The sequence below is a fragment of the Ambystoma mexicanum genome, chromosome 6p (assembly GCF_040938575.1).
Source record: "Ambystoma mexicanum isolate Mex_15411 chromosome 6p, UKY_AmexF1_1, whole genome shotgun sequence".
Taxonomy (NCBI): Eukaryota; Metazoa; Chordata; class Amphibia; order Caudata; family Ambystomatidae; genus Ambystoma; species Ambystoma mexicanum.
In genome coordinates this window covers 907,387,502-907,404,171 of record NC_090935.1, presented here as the reverse complement: position 1 = coordinate 907,404,171, position 16,670 = coordinate 907,387,502, and the positions used below count along the sequence as shown (strand labels likewise).

General features: G+C 49.2%; 1 protein-coding gene across 4 annotated transcripts in view; it reads left to right on the top strand.

Annotated features, from left to right (window-relative positions):
* YTHDC2 (YTH N6-methyladenosine RNA binding protein C2) overlaps positions 1-16,670 on the top strand; it is a 2,707,399-nt gene that overhangs the window by 1,740,736 nt on the left and 949,993 nt on the right. For all 4 annotated transcript variants that reach the window (XM_069625524.1, XM_069625523.1, XM_069625522.1 and 1 more), the window contains exon 19: positions 1,517-1,622. In XM_069625524.1, the coding sequence (XP_069481625.1) occupies positions 1,517-1,622 (106 nt within the window). The remainder of the gene's footprint in view (positions 1-1,516; positions 1,623-16,670) is intronic.

Below are 16,670 nucleotides of genomic sequence, written 5' to 3'. Positions count from 1 at the left end.
GTGCATGTTCCAACAGTTTCAATACACTTTTTTAACTTCCTAACCACTACTCCCCCTACCCCACCCCCCTTGCGAGTCTATTGCATTGAACTTTCAGTTTCCACACCCTGTGGTTCGGTCACCTCCTCCACAGGCTCAGTCGGGTCGTCCAATGACCCAAACAGTCCGGCTATCAGTGATTTCCAGGCCATCAGGGACTCATTCTCCTCCTCCCCCCCCATTGCTACATGCTTCTTGCCATGCCGTGGTTTCGGCTTCTGCCCATTTTTGCAAGTCTTTCCACCACACCTCTATCCTCGGCACATGGCATGACTTCCATCCCATGGCAATCCTCCTTTTTGCTAGCACATAAGCCAGGTCCCTTAGTTTGCTTACGTGCCTGAGTTTCTGTGGTCTTGGGAACCCCCCTAGCAGACAAGCCCACACCGTATCCACTACTATCTTGACCCCTCTTCCTTCTAGTTTCTCCTTTACACCCCTCCAGAATCTTTCTATGATCGGGCATGACCAGAACATATGCACCATGCCCGCGTTCTCTTTGTCACATTTGGGGCATGCTTGCCGACCTGCATTCTCCAACCTCGATATCCTCCAAGGCGTCATGTAAGCCCTGTGTGTTATGTACAACTGTATCTGTTTGAGCCTCGTGTTTCTAGACACCTTCTTATGATACCCCTGCGCCCTTTCCCACATCCCATCTCCCATTTGGGCCCTAACCTCCGTTTCCCAGTACATTCTCAACTGCGTGACCTTCTTCCCCACTTTAGACATCAACATCTCATACAGTCTGGAAATCTCATGACCCCCCTCAGCTATATCATATATCACGTCTATGGCGGCATCCAATTCTCCCTCCAGCACAGTTTCTGGCCATGTTCTCTTAATCCTCTGTTCCATTCTGTGGTACGTAATGTACTGGCCTTCATGCAAGCCAGCTACTTCCCGCAGCCCCTCAAAAGTAACACTAGAGCCCTCCTGCCAGATGTCCCCCATCGTTGCCACCCCAGCCGGTTCCCAGCGGGTCCGGAGTATCAGTCGCAGCTGAGCGTCCGCCCCTGTCAATACTACCAATGGCATCTGCGGTGAGCATGGGTCGGGTCCCCCATCATTTGGCATGCCCTGCGCCACACCTTCCACCCTAGTAGCATCATTTTAGGGCGCCCCCCCCATTTCCGCTCTGGGTGCCCACATGACTTCTTTCAAATAAAAAGGAGCACAATCACGCCCAAACAACCTGTGTTCGGAGGTCTCTTCATCAGATAGCCATTTGGCAACATACTGCAACTGGCTCGCCACATAGTACGCGGCCGAGTCTGATAGTTAATATCACATCCTTACTGTTCATGGCCTGTAAGAATGTTCATTGTATTTTCCCTTTTTTCTTCCCTTGAAGCGCTTTGAAACACATTGTGTATAAGCGCTATATAAATAAACTATCATATCATATCAAGAAGAAATGTATATAAAATGAAACCCCAAATTACAAGCTAACATAAGTTATTTCTCACTATCCCAGGGCAGGCCGCTGTAGACCTGGAATATGTTTCCGTTTGTTTAGCCGACTACGATTCCAGAATATGCTTGAATTTCAGACCCCAGAACTGCTGCGAATGCCACTTCAGGTTGGAAAACATTTCTGCATTATTTCAGATGTATTTAGCCTATCCTGTCTTAAATTATTCAGTAACGTTTCATATATTCTTAATTATTACTAATATTCAGGATGTGTTCATTTTGTCTATACAATATAAATCAGCGTCTTAATGTTCAAACGGTTTGTATGAAATGTCATTTTATAAAATGTGACGAGGTTACATGTTTGTCACCAGAAGAGGATAGGCTTGGGAACTTTGGGTATGGGATAGCCCTCTCCTTGATGCAACCCTTGGAGGGGATATGAGGAGGGACCTGCAGCACTCCCTGGGTTCTTTATTGGATGAACTAAGAGTAAAATTATGTACAAAGGAATTGAGAAAACACTGTCAATCAGAGCAAAATATGCTTTGTGTGGGGAAGTAAGGCTCCATCTCCAGTCCTCTACTGCCAGAAAGAAAACCTCAAGGAAATCGCCCCAGAATCACTGTTTGACATATTCAGAAACAGCAAGTGCCTTTTTAATTTGCTCAGCACATGACCGCATATTCATGCATTGAGCTGGAAAATGGCACACGCCAGTGCCCCAATCTCCTGCATGAACCACAGCACTGAAAATTGTATGGCATCTATCGTTGGCAATGGAGAGGCAAATCAACGTAGGGAAACTGGAGGAGTGGGTCCCATAGCCACCATGTTAATGCCCCCAGATTCCAACATTTCGGACCATGTTCATGTAACCTGTGACTGAGGCTGATTCATGGGCCAATCGCAATTGCATGAAATTGCAAATTCCAGCCATATTAGTGGGGAGGAAGGGGAACCATTACGCAAGTGGGAATCATGTAGTATGAAAACAATGTAGGAACAGATTATAAATGAGATACATAATTGTTCCAATCAATAAATCGGCACCTGTATAAAAAGAGGCACAGCCTATGTTCCTGAAAGAGAGTGGTGTTAAACGGATTAGAGCTACAGAAGGAGAATCGGAAGAGCAAACCATTGACACCAGCTAGGATTAAGGAGGCAGAGAAGGAGGTGACTAGGCTGTACAACGTCATTTCATCGACAGTTGTTTTTTCGACAGGTGTTTTTACGAAAACACTTTGCGGAAAAAAAGAATCCAACTTTTTTGGGGGGGTGGGAAAGGGCAGATAAAGTGTTGGGAACACTAAACAAAAGGTGGGAGAGGAGGGTCTTGACGGGAGGGGGCACCAAAAATAAAAAAGAAACACATTTCGATGACTTTTATCAGCAAAATGTTTTCGTAAAAACACCAGTCGAAATCTGTCGATCATATTAGATAAAAACGACTGGGCCACCTAAGCCGAAGCTTGGGAGAGACCAGGTTGAGAGACAGACTAAGGCTGATAAGAAGCCAGCTGGGGGCTTCAGGCCAGAATCTGGTGTGAGTAGTGAGACCAACAGCTCAAATAAGGTAGCCTTGCCTAACCTTAGAGAAACCAGGTGGCAGGAGAATATTCCTGACATTAGGTTGGCTCATTGGGGGGCTTCCCTCCATCTAACCCATCCCCACCACCTCACCCTGCCACCCAGCACCCAAAATCCCTTTCCCAAATGCATAACACATTTATGTTAAAAATAAAAAATGAATCGCCAAATGGCTGCAGAAAAAACACAGTAACCGTGTCTAACGATTAGTAAGCAGTTATTTCATCTGACAGAGGCAACTGTCTGGCCCCCGGCATGTTTTCGCGTTGTGTTTGCGATGTGTGATGAATTTCCAGATGTCGTCACTTTTTCCCTGGGGGAAGCGCCTTCCTGTGAGGCCAGGGAGATGAGGCCACTACCGGATAGTCCCCTTGGGGTGGTACTCAGCAGGTGGATCTCATGGGAGGGAAAGCCCCTATGGGACGAGGCATGACACCTTGGGAGAAACGCTGTAAAATTCCCTTAATCCCCAACCTCCCTCACCCTGTTAGCCTGCATAGGACATAATAACCCCACACATGTCCACATATGTCTGCAGAATAGACAATGTCACTTCCCCAAGAAACACTGAGACGAGGAATAACATTGAGTTCATGGATGACTATAGTTCTTCAGCATGGGGTCTGGCATGGATTCACATGCTCATGAATATTCCCCGTTGTCAGGCTGGGAATACTTCGTAAAAGAAAAAACAGTTTCACTTTCACCTTAAAACTGTATTCTCCTCTAAACCAATCACTGTCCTCTGAGTCCTACTGCCCCCATCCAATCACTGTCCTCTCCCCAAGCCCTGCTTTTGGCAGCCATCTTCAGATTTGTATCGCACACTTCTATGTTGGGAGTCCGCGAGTCGCTCTCCAAGCTATTTTGTACTTTTTTCCAGTTTTTTTGCGGAAAGGTCTTCTATTTTTGTTCCATCAGAGCCTGTGTGCTCCTATCTTCATCGGCCGGCAATTAGGGTCCATTGTGGGTGAAGTTGCGCGCCCCGATTGTTCGTCAACGTTTCTGGAAGGCCATCTTGGGCCTACTTCGCCCTCTGATCATTACGGAGGAGAAACAGGAGGGAAGGACACTTTTCAGGTCCTGCACCCAATGAGGGTTAAGGAATGTCTTTGTGGCGGACAAACATCCAAAGTGTCTGTACTGCCTGCACCCGGACCACAATGAGGATGGGTGCGAGATGTATGCCTGGACTTCTCGAAGAAGACGAATAAAGACTGCTATAGCAGGCTGGCGGCATGCCTCAAGTCGAGCAAGGTTTCTGACCTGTACTCCGAGTAGGGTCATGCCTCACACAGAACCGTCAGTCCAAGAAGCGATCTCCCTCCGGGACGAGGTCGAAGTGCTTTGAGGACACCCCATCTGTGGGGATGCAAGACAAGGCCAAGAACCGCAAGACCGATTCCGCCAGGTTTGCCGCTGATGCGGGTCCTAGGTTGGATAGACCGCAATCACTGTCGCCGTCCACCTCCTTAGCCAGCCTGCCATCGAGTTCCTCCTCAAAGATGAAGTCTTCTACCCCAGCCAAGTTACGGGAGAAATCCGAGAAACAAAGGCCGGAGGAAGAGAAGAAGGCCTCACAGCTCATCAGGCGCAGCCAAAGATGCTGTCGACTGCTTCGTCGATATCCTCTGGGGCGACCGCTATGGCAGGTGGTACCGACCCGGCGAGGGTGGTCCCTACAGTGCAGAGAGTATCCCTGCATCCCAGGCGTGACGTGGCCTCCGAGGCAGCAGCGAAGGATGGGTGCACCCTAGGGGGAGGAAAGGCACCGGGTCTGGTATCGGTACATGGCCCTCAGGATGGAAAAAGGGTGGAGGCTGAGGAGGCCCCAAAGTGGGCTTCCAAGGTTTACGTTCAGAATATGGACAACTCCGCCATGGACGACAACGACCAAGTGTCTGTCCACACAGTCCACAAGAAGGACGACAGCACAGTGCCTAGCATTCCATCATTCCCTTTTCAGCTGAGGGACATAACCATGGACATCCTGTCAACTCTCCACACCCTAGTGACGGAGATCCAGCAGAGGTTGCCTCCAGCACCGGCACCTGTTGTTCCACTGACCAGCCTCCACGTAAGAAGAGGAAGCGTCGCCCGACGCTGCCGCGTCAGCCTCCACCATGTCGGGACCCGACTCCATCAGCAGATCCGAATACACACACGACACTGATAAAGAGATGGCCGAGGAAACCGTTGAGGATGTGGGCTTCGTCCTGGCAGACCAAGAATCGCTGCACCTGGACGCCCCTCACAGAGGCTCTCCACCAGACGAGGTGGAATCATTCCACTTGTTGATCTCCAAGGCCTCTGAGCTGTTCCAGCTGGTGCCTGAGGAAACCAAAAAGGAGGGCTTCCTATATCAGTGACCGGAGTCTAAGAGGAAGACGATCATGACTGTACCCTTTTTGGATGGCATTTAGGAAGAGGGCCAGGCCCTCATGAAGAACCCATGCATGACTCCCACCAAATGAGACATGTTGGAGAAGAAATACAGGGTGCCAGACTCTGCACCCAAGTGTTTGAGGTCACAACCGTCGCCGGACTCGGTAGTGTCGGCCGCCGCAAGAAAACATTTAGCCAACCCTGCAGCTGCATCTTCATTCCCTCCGTACAATGAGGGGAAGAAGATGGATGCCATGGGAAATAGAGTTGTCTACACAGCTGCATCCACGATAAAAACGGCTAATGCTCTGGCTATCTTGTCCCAATATGACCAGGCGCTTTGGTACAAGCTAGTCCCTATCCTGGAATTCCTTCCCAAAGACAGGAAAAGCGGAGGCTCTCGCCCTCTTCCAGGAAGAGCGGTGGCGTCAGACCATACCATTATGGTGGAACTAGACATCGCCGACTCAGGCTTCCGGCAGATGGGAAACATGGTTTGCCTTCATTGGCAGGGATGGTTGAAGGCCACTATCTTTCGCCAGGATGTTCATGCAAAGGTGCTGGACATGCCGTTCGACTGCGAAAGTCTGTTGGGTAAGGCAGTTGACGAATCCCTTCAAACCATAAAGACGGACAGAGACAGCACTTTCCCTGGGCACTCTCCAGCAGCATCGCTCATCTTTTCGCCCTCTCCAGGGAGGAATCGAGCAGATAATCCAAGGGATACTCGACATCGTACAGACAACCTTCACGTAAGAAGCCTACATGGGTCGCTCCGAGGCCTACGGTGGTGGAGGTCAGCATCATTGTCACCCTCAGGGCAGGGTGCAGGCGCCCAAGCAAACCTGAACTGGCCAAGATGTTGGCCCCGCACTCGTGCACCCCGGTGGGAGGCCGGCTGACGGGTTTCGTCAGCGAGTGGAAAAAGATCACCACAGACAAATGGGTGCTGGACGCTCCGGCCCAGGGACACAGGTTGGAGTTCCAACACAGGTGCCCTCGTATTCCCCTGCTTCCAGTCAGGAGCAGCACATCCCTCAGCTCCTACATGAAGTGCGAGCCATGTTACGGAAAGGGGCAAAAGAGCTTGTTCCCCCTACGGCTCTGGGTCTCCGGTGTCTATTCCAGATACCTTCTAGTCAGAAAGAAGACAGGGGGGGGTTGGAGACCCATCCTGGATCTGCGCCATCTGAACAAGTTCCTGAAGTATCAAAAAGGTAGGATGGTCACGTTGCAGCACATACTCGGCCAGCTGGAGGAAGGGGGTTTCTTGACGGCGTTGGACCTAGAGGATGCTTACTTCCATGTCCCCATCCACAGGAAACATCAACAGTTCCTGTGGTTCTAAAGTCAGCCCCGAGAGTGTTCACAAAATGCCTGGCCCCGGTGGCGGCCCACCTGCTTCTGCAGGGCATACATGTATACCCGTACCTGGACGATTGGTTGATACGCGCGCACTCACAGGAACTGGCTGACGAGCACACGAAGGTGACCGTCCGGCTGCTGACGGAGCTGGGGTTCTCAGTAAACTATTCGAAGTCCTGCTTAACGCCATCACAGAACACGATGTCCCTCGGCGTCAGACTCAAAAGAAGGAGAGGCTAGCAGTCATTCAAAGGAAGGTGCGGCGAATTCCGTCGGCGAAGACGGCCACAGTTCAGGCCATCAAGTCGTTGCTGGGCATGATGTCGTCCTGCATCTACCTCGTCCGTCTCTGCAGGTTGCAGATGCAAACCCTACAGGATTTCTTGGATGCACGTTGGATACAAGTGTCCGGGAGTTTCGCGGACAAGATCCCCCTCATCGAGGAGTTCTGACGGGCAGTAGAGTGGTGGGGGGGTGCGCTCCCACATCGCCCAGGTGACAAGATTTCAAACCCTGCCATACCAGGAGATGGTCACCACTGACGCCTCTCTAGAAGGTCGGGGGGCTCACAAGGGACGCCTACACACCAGTTGTCTGTGGCTTAGGGAAGAGAAGGAGCTGCACATCAACATCCCAGAGCTACTGGCAGTGTTCTCAGCCCGCAAGTCTTTTTTACCGTCTCTGAAGGGCAAGGTGGTGAGTATTTTCACGGACAACACCACTGTTAGGGAGAATTCTCATTTTATGGCTAATTTCCCTCACCTAGTGAGTCCCCCAGCAGCTTTGCTGGATTTCTGGAGTTATTTTTTTCACTTGGTAAGAGTGTGCCTCTTTTTCCCACTCTTACCTGTGTTTTTGCCATGTGTATTGCATCTGCGTTTGTGATTGTGGACTCTGGAGTACACCACTTCAGTAGCTCCCTTCTCTTGTGTGTTACACAGCACCTTCAGTGTAGTAACACTGGGTAGTCTTTTAGACATCCCACCGACTCCATTTCTGAGGCTCACTACTGTCCCCCAGAAAAGGGTAAAGTTGCCATTAACTTTACTTAGTCATTTAACCACAGATCTAGTACACCCCATCTTACATGGAGTACTGGAAAGGGTTAATCCATAGCCCTTTTTATCTGTACCTCCTAGAGCATTGTTTCGCTCTTTTAACATTTAGACTTGGCTGGTGGCAGTGGTATCTACCCTAACTTTTCTACCGCGATTATACTATATAAATGTGCTATTGTTTTAGGCTATTATATTAGCCTCGAACTTAAACCCGCTTGACCAAATACTTTTTCTTTTGGCTCCGGTTGGGTTTATTCGCCATTTCTTTTTGTTAAAGTCCTTCTTGTGTTTTACTTTGTGTGGCAAACCAGGTTTGCCTCATTTGTTCACTGTCTTTTGGGGGGCTTCTGCCAAGAAGCCCTCCTCCAGGCGCCTCGGTGTCTAGGTGGGCTGAATGTGAGGGAGGGGTGTAGTCACCCCCTGCACAGGGTATCCTAGGAAACCCAAGTCGCACTTTGCCATGATTGGCTAAGGTGGTTGTTCGGGCTGGACAATCCCCCTGCTGCGTGATTGACAGCCAGGCTGTGTGAATGGGGGATTTTCGCATAAAAGGCAGGTCTCTTGGGCTAGAAGTCAGAGAGTCGCCACTGGAACTACAAGGAACCAAAGAGAAGCGGAGAAGAAGACGGCTGCTGCAACTACCCCGTCCCGGTGAAGCCCTGCTGCAGTCCTGAGCTATCTACCCTTCGACGACCAGAGAAGATCCAGTCCGGAGTCCCTTGAGCCTGGTGGGGATAACCAGCTCATCTTCCACAGCTAGAGGATCCTCTTCTTGGTCGAAATCGCTGCACACAGCTGTAGTGTTCCGGATAGCCATCTGAAGAGCCTCTCCTGTTTTTAAGGAGCGCACCTTTTATTCGCCGTCGCTGCTGCCGGCCTCATCCCTGTGTGGTGCAGACCCTTCCAGACGTCCTACTTCGCACCGAAGCTCCAGGAACCGTGGGTCTGCAGGAAACTACCACGAGCAACTGCTGTGGCACCAGCTTCTTCATTGAATAAGGTACTGTGTTATGCTTGAAGAATTCGGGTGAACCCCTTTTCTTCACCTCCAAAGCTTGCCCTTGTTTTCACTCCTTATAACTTTTGCTTCCTCTGTTGACAATATCTAAGTACTCCTGGCAATGTTGAATCTCAAACTGTCCGACTGTGTGATCCTCGACAACAGGAACCCGGTTCCACTTGACACTGGCTCCGGCCTATTGACTCTTGAATTCCTGCCAACTAGTGTTCTCTGATTCTGTGTGCATTGACAAAAGTATTGCCTATGATTTTTGCCCCCAACTCTCTCTGGTTAACTCAGGTGCTAAGTGTGTTTTTGCCCCGGTAACATTTCTTGCCGCGGATACGCGTTTCTTTAGTAAGACCGAACTGTCATTATTAGGGCTGTACCGAATAGCATATTTAGTATTCGGCCGAAGCCGAATATGAAGCCGAATAGTTGCTTTATTTAATAAATCATGTTCCAAACTTCAAAAAACACACTTATTAAAAAACCGAATAAAGCACCATTTCAAATGCATTCTATACCATTTATTTCTCTTCGTTGTACTTAATGTAGCATCTTTATTTAAAGTATAAAAGCCAAATATAAAGCAGATTTAACCCAAATCAAGGGACCAAATGTACAGAAGATTGTTGCATATTCAGTGCCAGTTAAAGTAGGAGGCTTCACAAATGCAAAATGACTGCCTTTGTGAATCAGATGCATTGCATTCTCTACCCAGTTGCAAAGTCGATGCGGTCGAGTTTCAAAACTTCTTTGCAGCTCACATAGAAGTGTATGTCGGCTCATGCGGGACACAAGTCAAGAGGAAATCTGAAATGTGTGAACTCCATTTTACAACTATTCACCCCAACCAAACAAATGCTGCTCACTTTTCACTTCTAGCCACTCCTTCTCGCCAATACACAAACATATACAACGTAGCATTCCTGATAAAATATCAGATAATGTTAAACTCAGGACTCAAGTCCTTTAAAAAAAGAAAAGGGGGGGACTATGACGTACGCATTGGGGAGTGACATGACAGGAACTGAAAGTATCTATGCACATTTCTTTGTTTGCCTTTGGCAACTGAAAAAAAGTGCACATTGCATATAAACATTCGCCAAAAGAAAAGATTTTCCTGTATTGTTGCAGGCTAAGTATAAAAGATGAGCACCCTTTTATGTCTAAGAATCTGTAAAAAAAAAAAATGCCCTAAAGAGCAAATTACAATACATTTTTCAGCTGTGTGATAGCAATTTGTCTGGCCTAATTCTATTTCGTTTTGCAAACTGAAGTCTATATGTGGCTCTTCTTGGTCATACTGCCACTTCTGAAGATGGCTACCAGAGGCCGGCTTAGGGAGAGGGCTGTCAGTGGATGGGGGCAATATGACCCAGAGGACAGTGATTGGTTTAGAGGAGAAATACAGTTTTAAGGTGAAAGTCAAACAGTTTTTTCTTTTACCGAGGGTTCCCAGACTTATGATGGAGAATATTCATGAGCATGTGAATCCATGCCAGACCCATGATGTTGAACAATAGTTAAGGTAAGTAACTTAAACCTACTGGGACAAGGAAGAAGCACAGAGTAATGTGGAATTATCCACCGAACCACTACAAACCGATGAATCCAATGGAGTCGTCATGGATTCCCCAGTAGGAACCTCCTCCCGTTTGGCCAGGAGATGGCAGCCACTACCTGATTCTGACCCTGGGGGCGACTACATGAGGGAGGATAACATGGGAGGAGACAACTACCGGATAGATGTCATGACTTCATTGGATGAAACACAGTATTCCCCCCTCCCCCTTTCCCATGAGGAACACCCTTTGACACCCAAGACCTTAATCGCCTATTGTCAGCTAAGGGTTCCCCCTCATAGAGGAAGTCAAGAAATCTCTTCTGTACACCATTCTGGTGAGGCCCTACCTTTGACCTAAACACCTACAACTTGCACACGAAACCTTTTGTTTCTAATGTGCCTTTATGTAAAATTTCAGAGAAAAACCATTGAAGAGTTAAAAGTCCAATAACAACCATGGACTCCAACTCCCATAATCACTCGGTTACTAAGACGAGAAGGAGGAGGAGGAGGGAGTTTGTGCAAAGTGACAGGAGCCTGTAGTACAACATGTAGGCTAGTTTTTCCAAGTCTTCAGTGCGCAGGACATTTAAAGATGGCAACCGCATCATTGGGTCGAGCAGTGCAAGAGAAGACGTTGAACCCTAGGTTGAGGCTCACGAACGTGAGGCATGTGGTCAAGTGTGGCGCTACAGAGAAGGCCGCTGGGAAAGGATGAGAAGCGCTGTGTATGAGCAAGAAGGGTCGTTGAGATGTTGGGAGCCCCAGAAGAGCTCCTAGGTGTTGAGCCACTTGGAGAAACAGCGTTCTCCAGTTGGGCTGAGAAGGAAAGGTGGTGTGTGACCGCAGAGTCACGCAATGTGTTGGAAGAACGTCTGCACACTACAAAGTGGAACGCGCGTTAAGGAATCGTCCTGCAGAGGTGCAAGCAGAATCAGAGACACTGGAAGGAGCCAACAAGTCTGCCAAAGCAGGTGAGGACACCTGGGCGTTCTGACAAGCGCATCAACAAATGTTTGAATGATGCGAAGTTGTTGATGCAGAAAATACCCTAAGTATGTTTGAATGCAGATAAGGCAAAGTACAAAGGCAAACCTCAGTCCAGGACAGATGTAGGAGATGTCAGTGTGGGGGAGAAGTGTGAGCAAATGTTACCATAGGTAAATAGAACAAGCACCTCACAGTAGTTGCCATTGTGATATAACCAAAGAACTGTGAAACACGTAAGAAGTCCTGGCTGGCGTGTACACCAGGTAGCCAAACTTGTATAAAGATTCCTGGCAGGGGAGTTTACCAGGCAATTTGCAAAGTTACAAGAAACTCTGCAGAAAGACTGTTATAGAACCTATTGTTTAAACAATAACTTTGTGAGTCCAGTAATGACAAAAGGAACTGTTTGTTAAAGAGACATTTTTGCCATCCTATTTGAAAATCCAGGGGAAGGGGACCAGCCTCTGTATGCAAGTGTCTTTACCTTGAAAAACATTTTCATTGGAGTAATTCGTATACTTTTGGTTTTGAACACTTTTGCCAACATCAAGTTAAAGACATTTCTTTGCACCCCTTTGTTGTTTTGTTTTAGTGTGAGGGTCAAGATAGGACGTTTTGGACAAAAGGCCAGCTTTTCAGTTACTGACATCCTGACACAGACAGATCCTTCGTTTTTTGGTTTCTAGGTAGGGAAGTTGCTCTTTAGAATAGGCCCAGAGGGGGGGGGTGGGGATAGAGAGCCCGACCAAGATGGCTGCAAGCCCGTGAGCTCACTACATTGAGGGGAATATCCCCCAAAAATCCTGCCGTTAGACTGACCTTGATTGACACAGAAAATCTGTGAGTTGCTAATTAAGGCTCCTGGCACACCCGACCGAACTTTGGTACCTCAGAGACCCTGAACTGCAGAGGAGTAGGCGAAATAGGCTGTGCCACGAGGCCCTGGCGAGACTAGAAGCATGTCGTGGCCGGCACACCACTGGGCCAATCACACAAGAGTGCGACTTGAGTTGCCAAGGCAACTCAGTCCAGGGTGCCTAATCCCCCTCCCACACATCCTGTTGACCCCAGACAGAGTGGCATCATTTGAAGAGCTTCTGTGGAGAAGCCTGCCAAAAAGTGGAACAAAGGGCTCGACTTGGGTTAGAGTTTCAGAGGCGAACACAAATGCCATTTTAAAACCGAGTCCTGGCAAAAAGACCCAGCCGGGGAATTAATATTAAATAAATAACCCGGCGGTATCTTTAACATTGCACCAAAAAGTGGTGCGTTAAAAATCAATGGGAAAATGGTATCCACTGCCACCAGCCAGAAACTCGACAAGGGGGGGACTGGACAGTGCCCCCTTGGAAAACAGACCCAGGGGCAATCGAATTACCCCTACCAGTACTTCCACAATATGATGGTTTGTACTGGTTCTGTTCACAATTTGAGACTAGTAAAGCCAATTTTGACTTTACATTCCCTGGGAGACAGTAGTCAGTCCCAGGGTATGGAGTCTATGTTTGGGGGTCACTATGACACCCCTGTGTTACTGCACTGAGGGTGCTGTGTAACACACATCCCAAAAACACATGAAGCCCTATGGAGTAAAAGACCCCATAGACCATAAAACACATTTACAATCAAAGGACATTCTCAAATCATACCTAAGAGTGGGAGAAAAAGAGTCTCCAAAAATGCAGCAAAGCTGCTGGGGGACTCACTAGGTTTGGGAAATTAGCCTTAACAGAGAATTCTCCCTAACACGCAGCATGCCTAGCGTACAAAACATACCCCTTGCTGAACAGGGGTCGGGGGGGGTCTCTTGAACTAAAGACACCATCAGGCCGAAAGACTAGCTCTTCAATTTCAAACCACCAAAACCTTCCAAGATCATCAGTAACGTGCCACTCATACGCAGGGTATAAGACAACGGAGGACAATCTCACATCCTGGGCAACCTGCAATTGAGCAATAGAGCAGGGAACCACCCCGTGCGGGCTACATACCCGGGGCTCTGACTGCTGGACTCCATTAGGGGCAACAACCAAAGTCCTCAGCGAAGACCTCGGGGAACGGCCACCACGAGGAGTGAGGCCACAGGCTTCGGGCACGGATTGTCAAGGTCCCATACAGCAGAGGCCCTCTAACCCAGCGTGAACACCAGGCAGGGAGAAGAGCCCACTCATTAATGAGGAGGCACCACGACAGGCCCAGGTGAGACCGCCTCGACCCCTTGGTTCTGTAGATCTGCCCCCTCACTCCTGTAACCAGGGTGGGGAGGGACCACATTGCCTCGCTTCTGTCAGGTGAGGACGAGACACGTCACTGCACCATCCTACAGCACTACAGTGGATGGCCACAAACTGTGGTGAGAGAACACACTAAGACCACAGCAGGACAGGTGGAGAGGACACTGCCAAGAATGCAGATCCCTCTGGAGCATTTAACACCCGGGGACCGCCATACTCGGAGAACAGCACCCACACCCATCAGACGAGGAAGCACAGCCCGTAGGGTGAACCGATCGGGTAGGGAGAAACTTAAGTGGATAGCAGCGACTCGGAAGATGGCTAAGGCAAATAAAAACGGGAAACAACAAACCAAACTCCAGTTCGAGGCGGCTTCACAATCTAAGCAACCCGAGATTGCGGATCTATCCGAGGGATGTAGCTCGCAAATTACCCATGACACCTTGATGGCATTCCATGACATAAAGGAGATATTCAGCCAGCTGCAAAGCAGCATCCAGTCCCTCGATGGAAAAATTGACACATTGACATGTAAGGTGCACCACATGCAAGTCTGCCTAGACGAGCATGGAGAGAGACGGAATGAAGCGGAGGGAAGGATATCGACATTGAGGTAAGGCAGCATCAACTTCAAGGGACCTGCAACAAATGAAAAGAACACTGAAGGAGCTCACTGTAAAATAAGCCAACCTAGAATCAAGGTCTAGGAGGAACAATCTGCACATAATTGGAGTCTCAGAAGCAGCAGACCTACGGAACATGGAACCCATGGTAGAAGAAATCCTGAGAGAAGCACTGGGTCAGGATGGTTTCTCGAACATCTTGGCTGCAGAAAGAGCTCATAGAATACCCAGCGGCAGGAAACAAATCCCAGGATCCCTCCTGCGACCAATAATTGCTAGAATGCTAAATTATCTGGATAGAGACACTGCACTGGGGAAGGCAAGAGAAAGGAAACCTTGTGGACAAAGGAGACATAATAAAGATCTTCCCGGATTTCTGCAATAAGGTCCAGGCATCACGAAGGACTTATATAGATGTGAAAAAGAGGATGCAGGAGAGGGGCATCCGTTACGGCATGATGTTCCCAGCAAAACTCTGAGTGGAGCATGATGGGTGTATGCTGTTCTTCACCACCCCGGCAGAGGCCGACGAATTCCTTGAACGCCTACCACAGTATCCAAGAGCCAGGGGAAACAATGACTGAACCTGCACCGGAGTAGACGCAAGGATCAGGAGCCGAAAGATTGCAGATGAAGATACCAAGGGGCCATAACGGTCCCGCTCGCAGCAAGTGCAGAGACCTGGTCGGATCACTGGCTGACGCCCAAACGGAAGCAAGGCTAACAGTACCGCAAGCTGGCAGGTTGGGGAAGCCGGCCATGGGGTTTGGGGGGAGAACTATGCATTACTGACAGGTTGGGGTTGTCGGTGGGGGAGGGGGAGGGTGACTAGGGGGACTCGGGTAGAGAGGAAGTATTCGAATCCATTGGTAACCATGGGTTGTGCGACAGGGAGAATCAAAGAACACGGCCCATGGTAAACACAGATTCGGCAAATGGGTTTGGAAACAGGAGTGCGATAACGTGAGACATGGCGGGGTTGATTAGATGCCTCACATGGAATGTGAGGGGGCTGAACTGCCCGTCCAAAATGCTGTAGGGTCCTTCTCTACTTACAGCGGCACCAGGTGGGGGTAGCGTTTCTGCAGGAGACGCACCTTATTCCGGAAGTTGAATCAGACTTTGACAAAGCCTGGGTATGCCACCGATATTTTTCCTCTTACTCATCCTATGCAAGGGAGATGTGCACTCTAATCCGGTGTACAGACGGGTTCAACCTAATAGCCACAATCAGGGACACTGAGGGAAGGGGGCTGATAGTGAGAGGCACAATGCAGGGCCGCCTGTATAGTCTAGTTATTTATTATGGGCCCAATCGGGACACAGTCACAACCTTGGAATGGTTTAACCAACAACTGGGGGAGGCCCGACCAAGTGATATAATCTGGGCGGCGATTTTAATGAGATGGATCCAATGCTGGACCGCCCAATGGGCCCAACCCGAACCCTGACTAAAGGACACAGTGAACTAAAGGGAATGGCTCATGCATCGGAGCTAGAAGATGTGTGGAGACTTAGGAATCGGGATGAGCAGGAGTACACCTTTCATTCTTCAGTTCACGGCACAGCCTCGCGCCTGGACTTCTTCCTGATCTCTCAGGCATTAATAGGGGTCACAAAGGAGGTTACGATCTTAAACCATACACTCTCAGACCACGCACCAGTACTGCTAAACATGGAACTGTCAGGCAGCGGGAGGGAGAGGAAACCATGGCAATTTAAAAGCGAGGCTCCGGCCGACAACCTGTTCCGGGACAGCATATCGAAGTCCATACATCCATTTTTTGAGACCAATGAGGGTTCGGGAGAATCGGCAAGCACCCTCTGGGAGAGTGTCAAATGTGTGATACGAGCAGAGTGTATAGCCAAGGAGGTGGGAATTCTCAAACAGATCAGGTGTGAACTCGGTACTGTAGAGTCATGATTAAGTGTGCTGCTGGGGGCGGGAGGCCTGGCGACCCCCAGACAACAGGCGGAAACTGAACAACTCATGTAGCGGTTTAAGGAATTAGCACATAGAGGGGCAGAATTACTGGGGTGGGGCGTGGCCAGGAGGCAATACGGAGAAGTGCAGAAGGCAGCACTGTTAGATGCCACCGAGGCGTTTGACTCAGTGGAATGGCCCTTTTTATTTACAGTCTTACGCAGAATGGGGCTGGGAGAACAATATATTTGCCTGCTGGAGCTGCTATATGAGTCACCCATAGCTAGAGTGCGGGTGAACGGCCAACTCACCCCGGGGATAAACCTAGGCAGGAGTGCAAGACAGGGATGCCCCCTCTCAACGCTTCTATTTGACCTGGCAATTGAGCCACTGGCCGAAAGAGTCAGGGAAGCCCACATACACAGGGGCATACGGCTCTTCAAACATAAGTTAATTATCTCACTATATGCAGA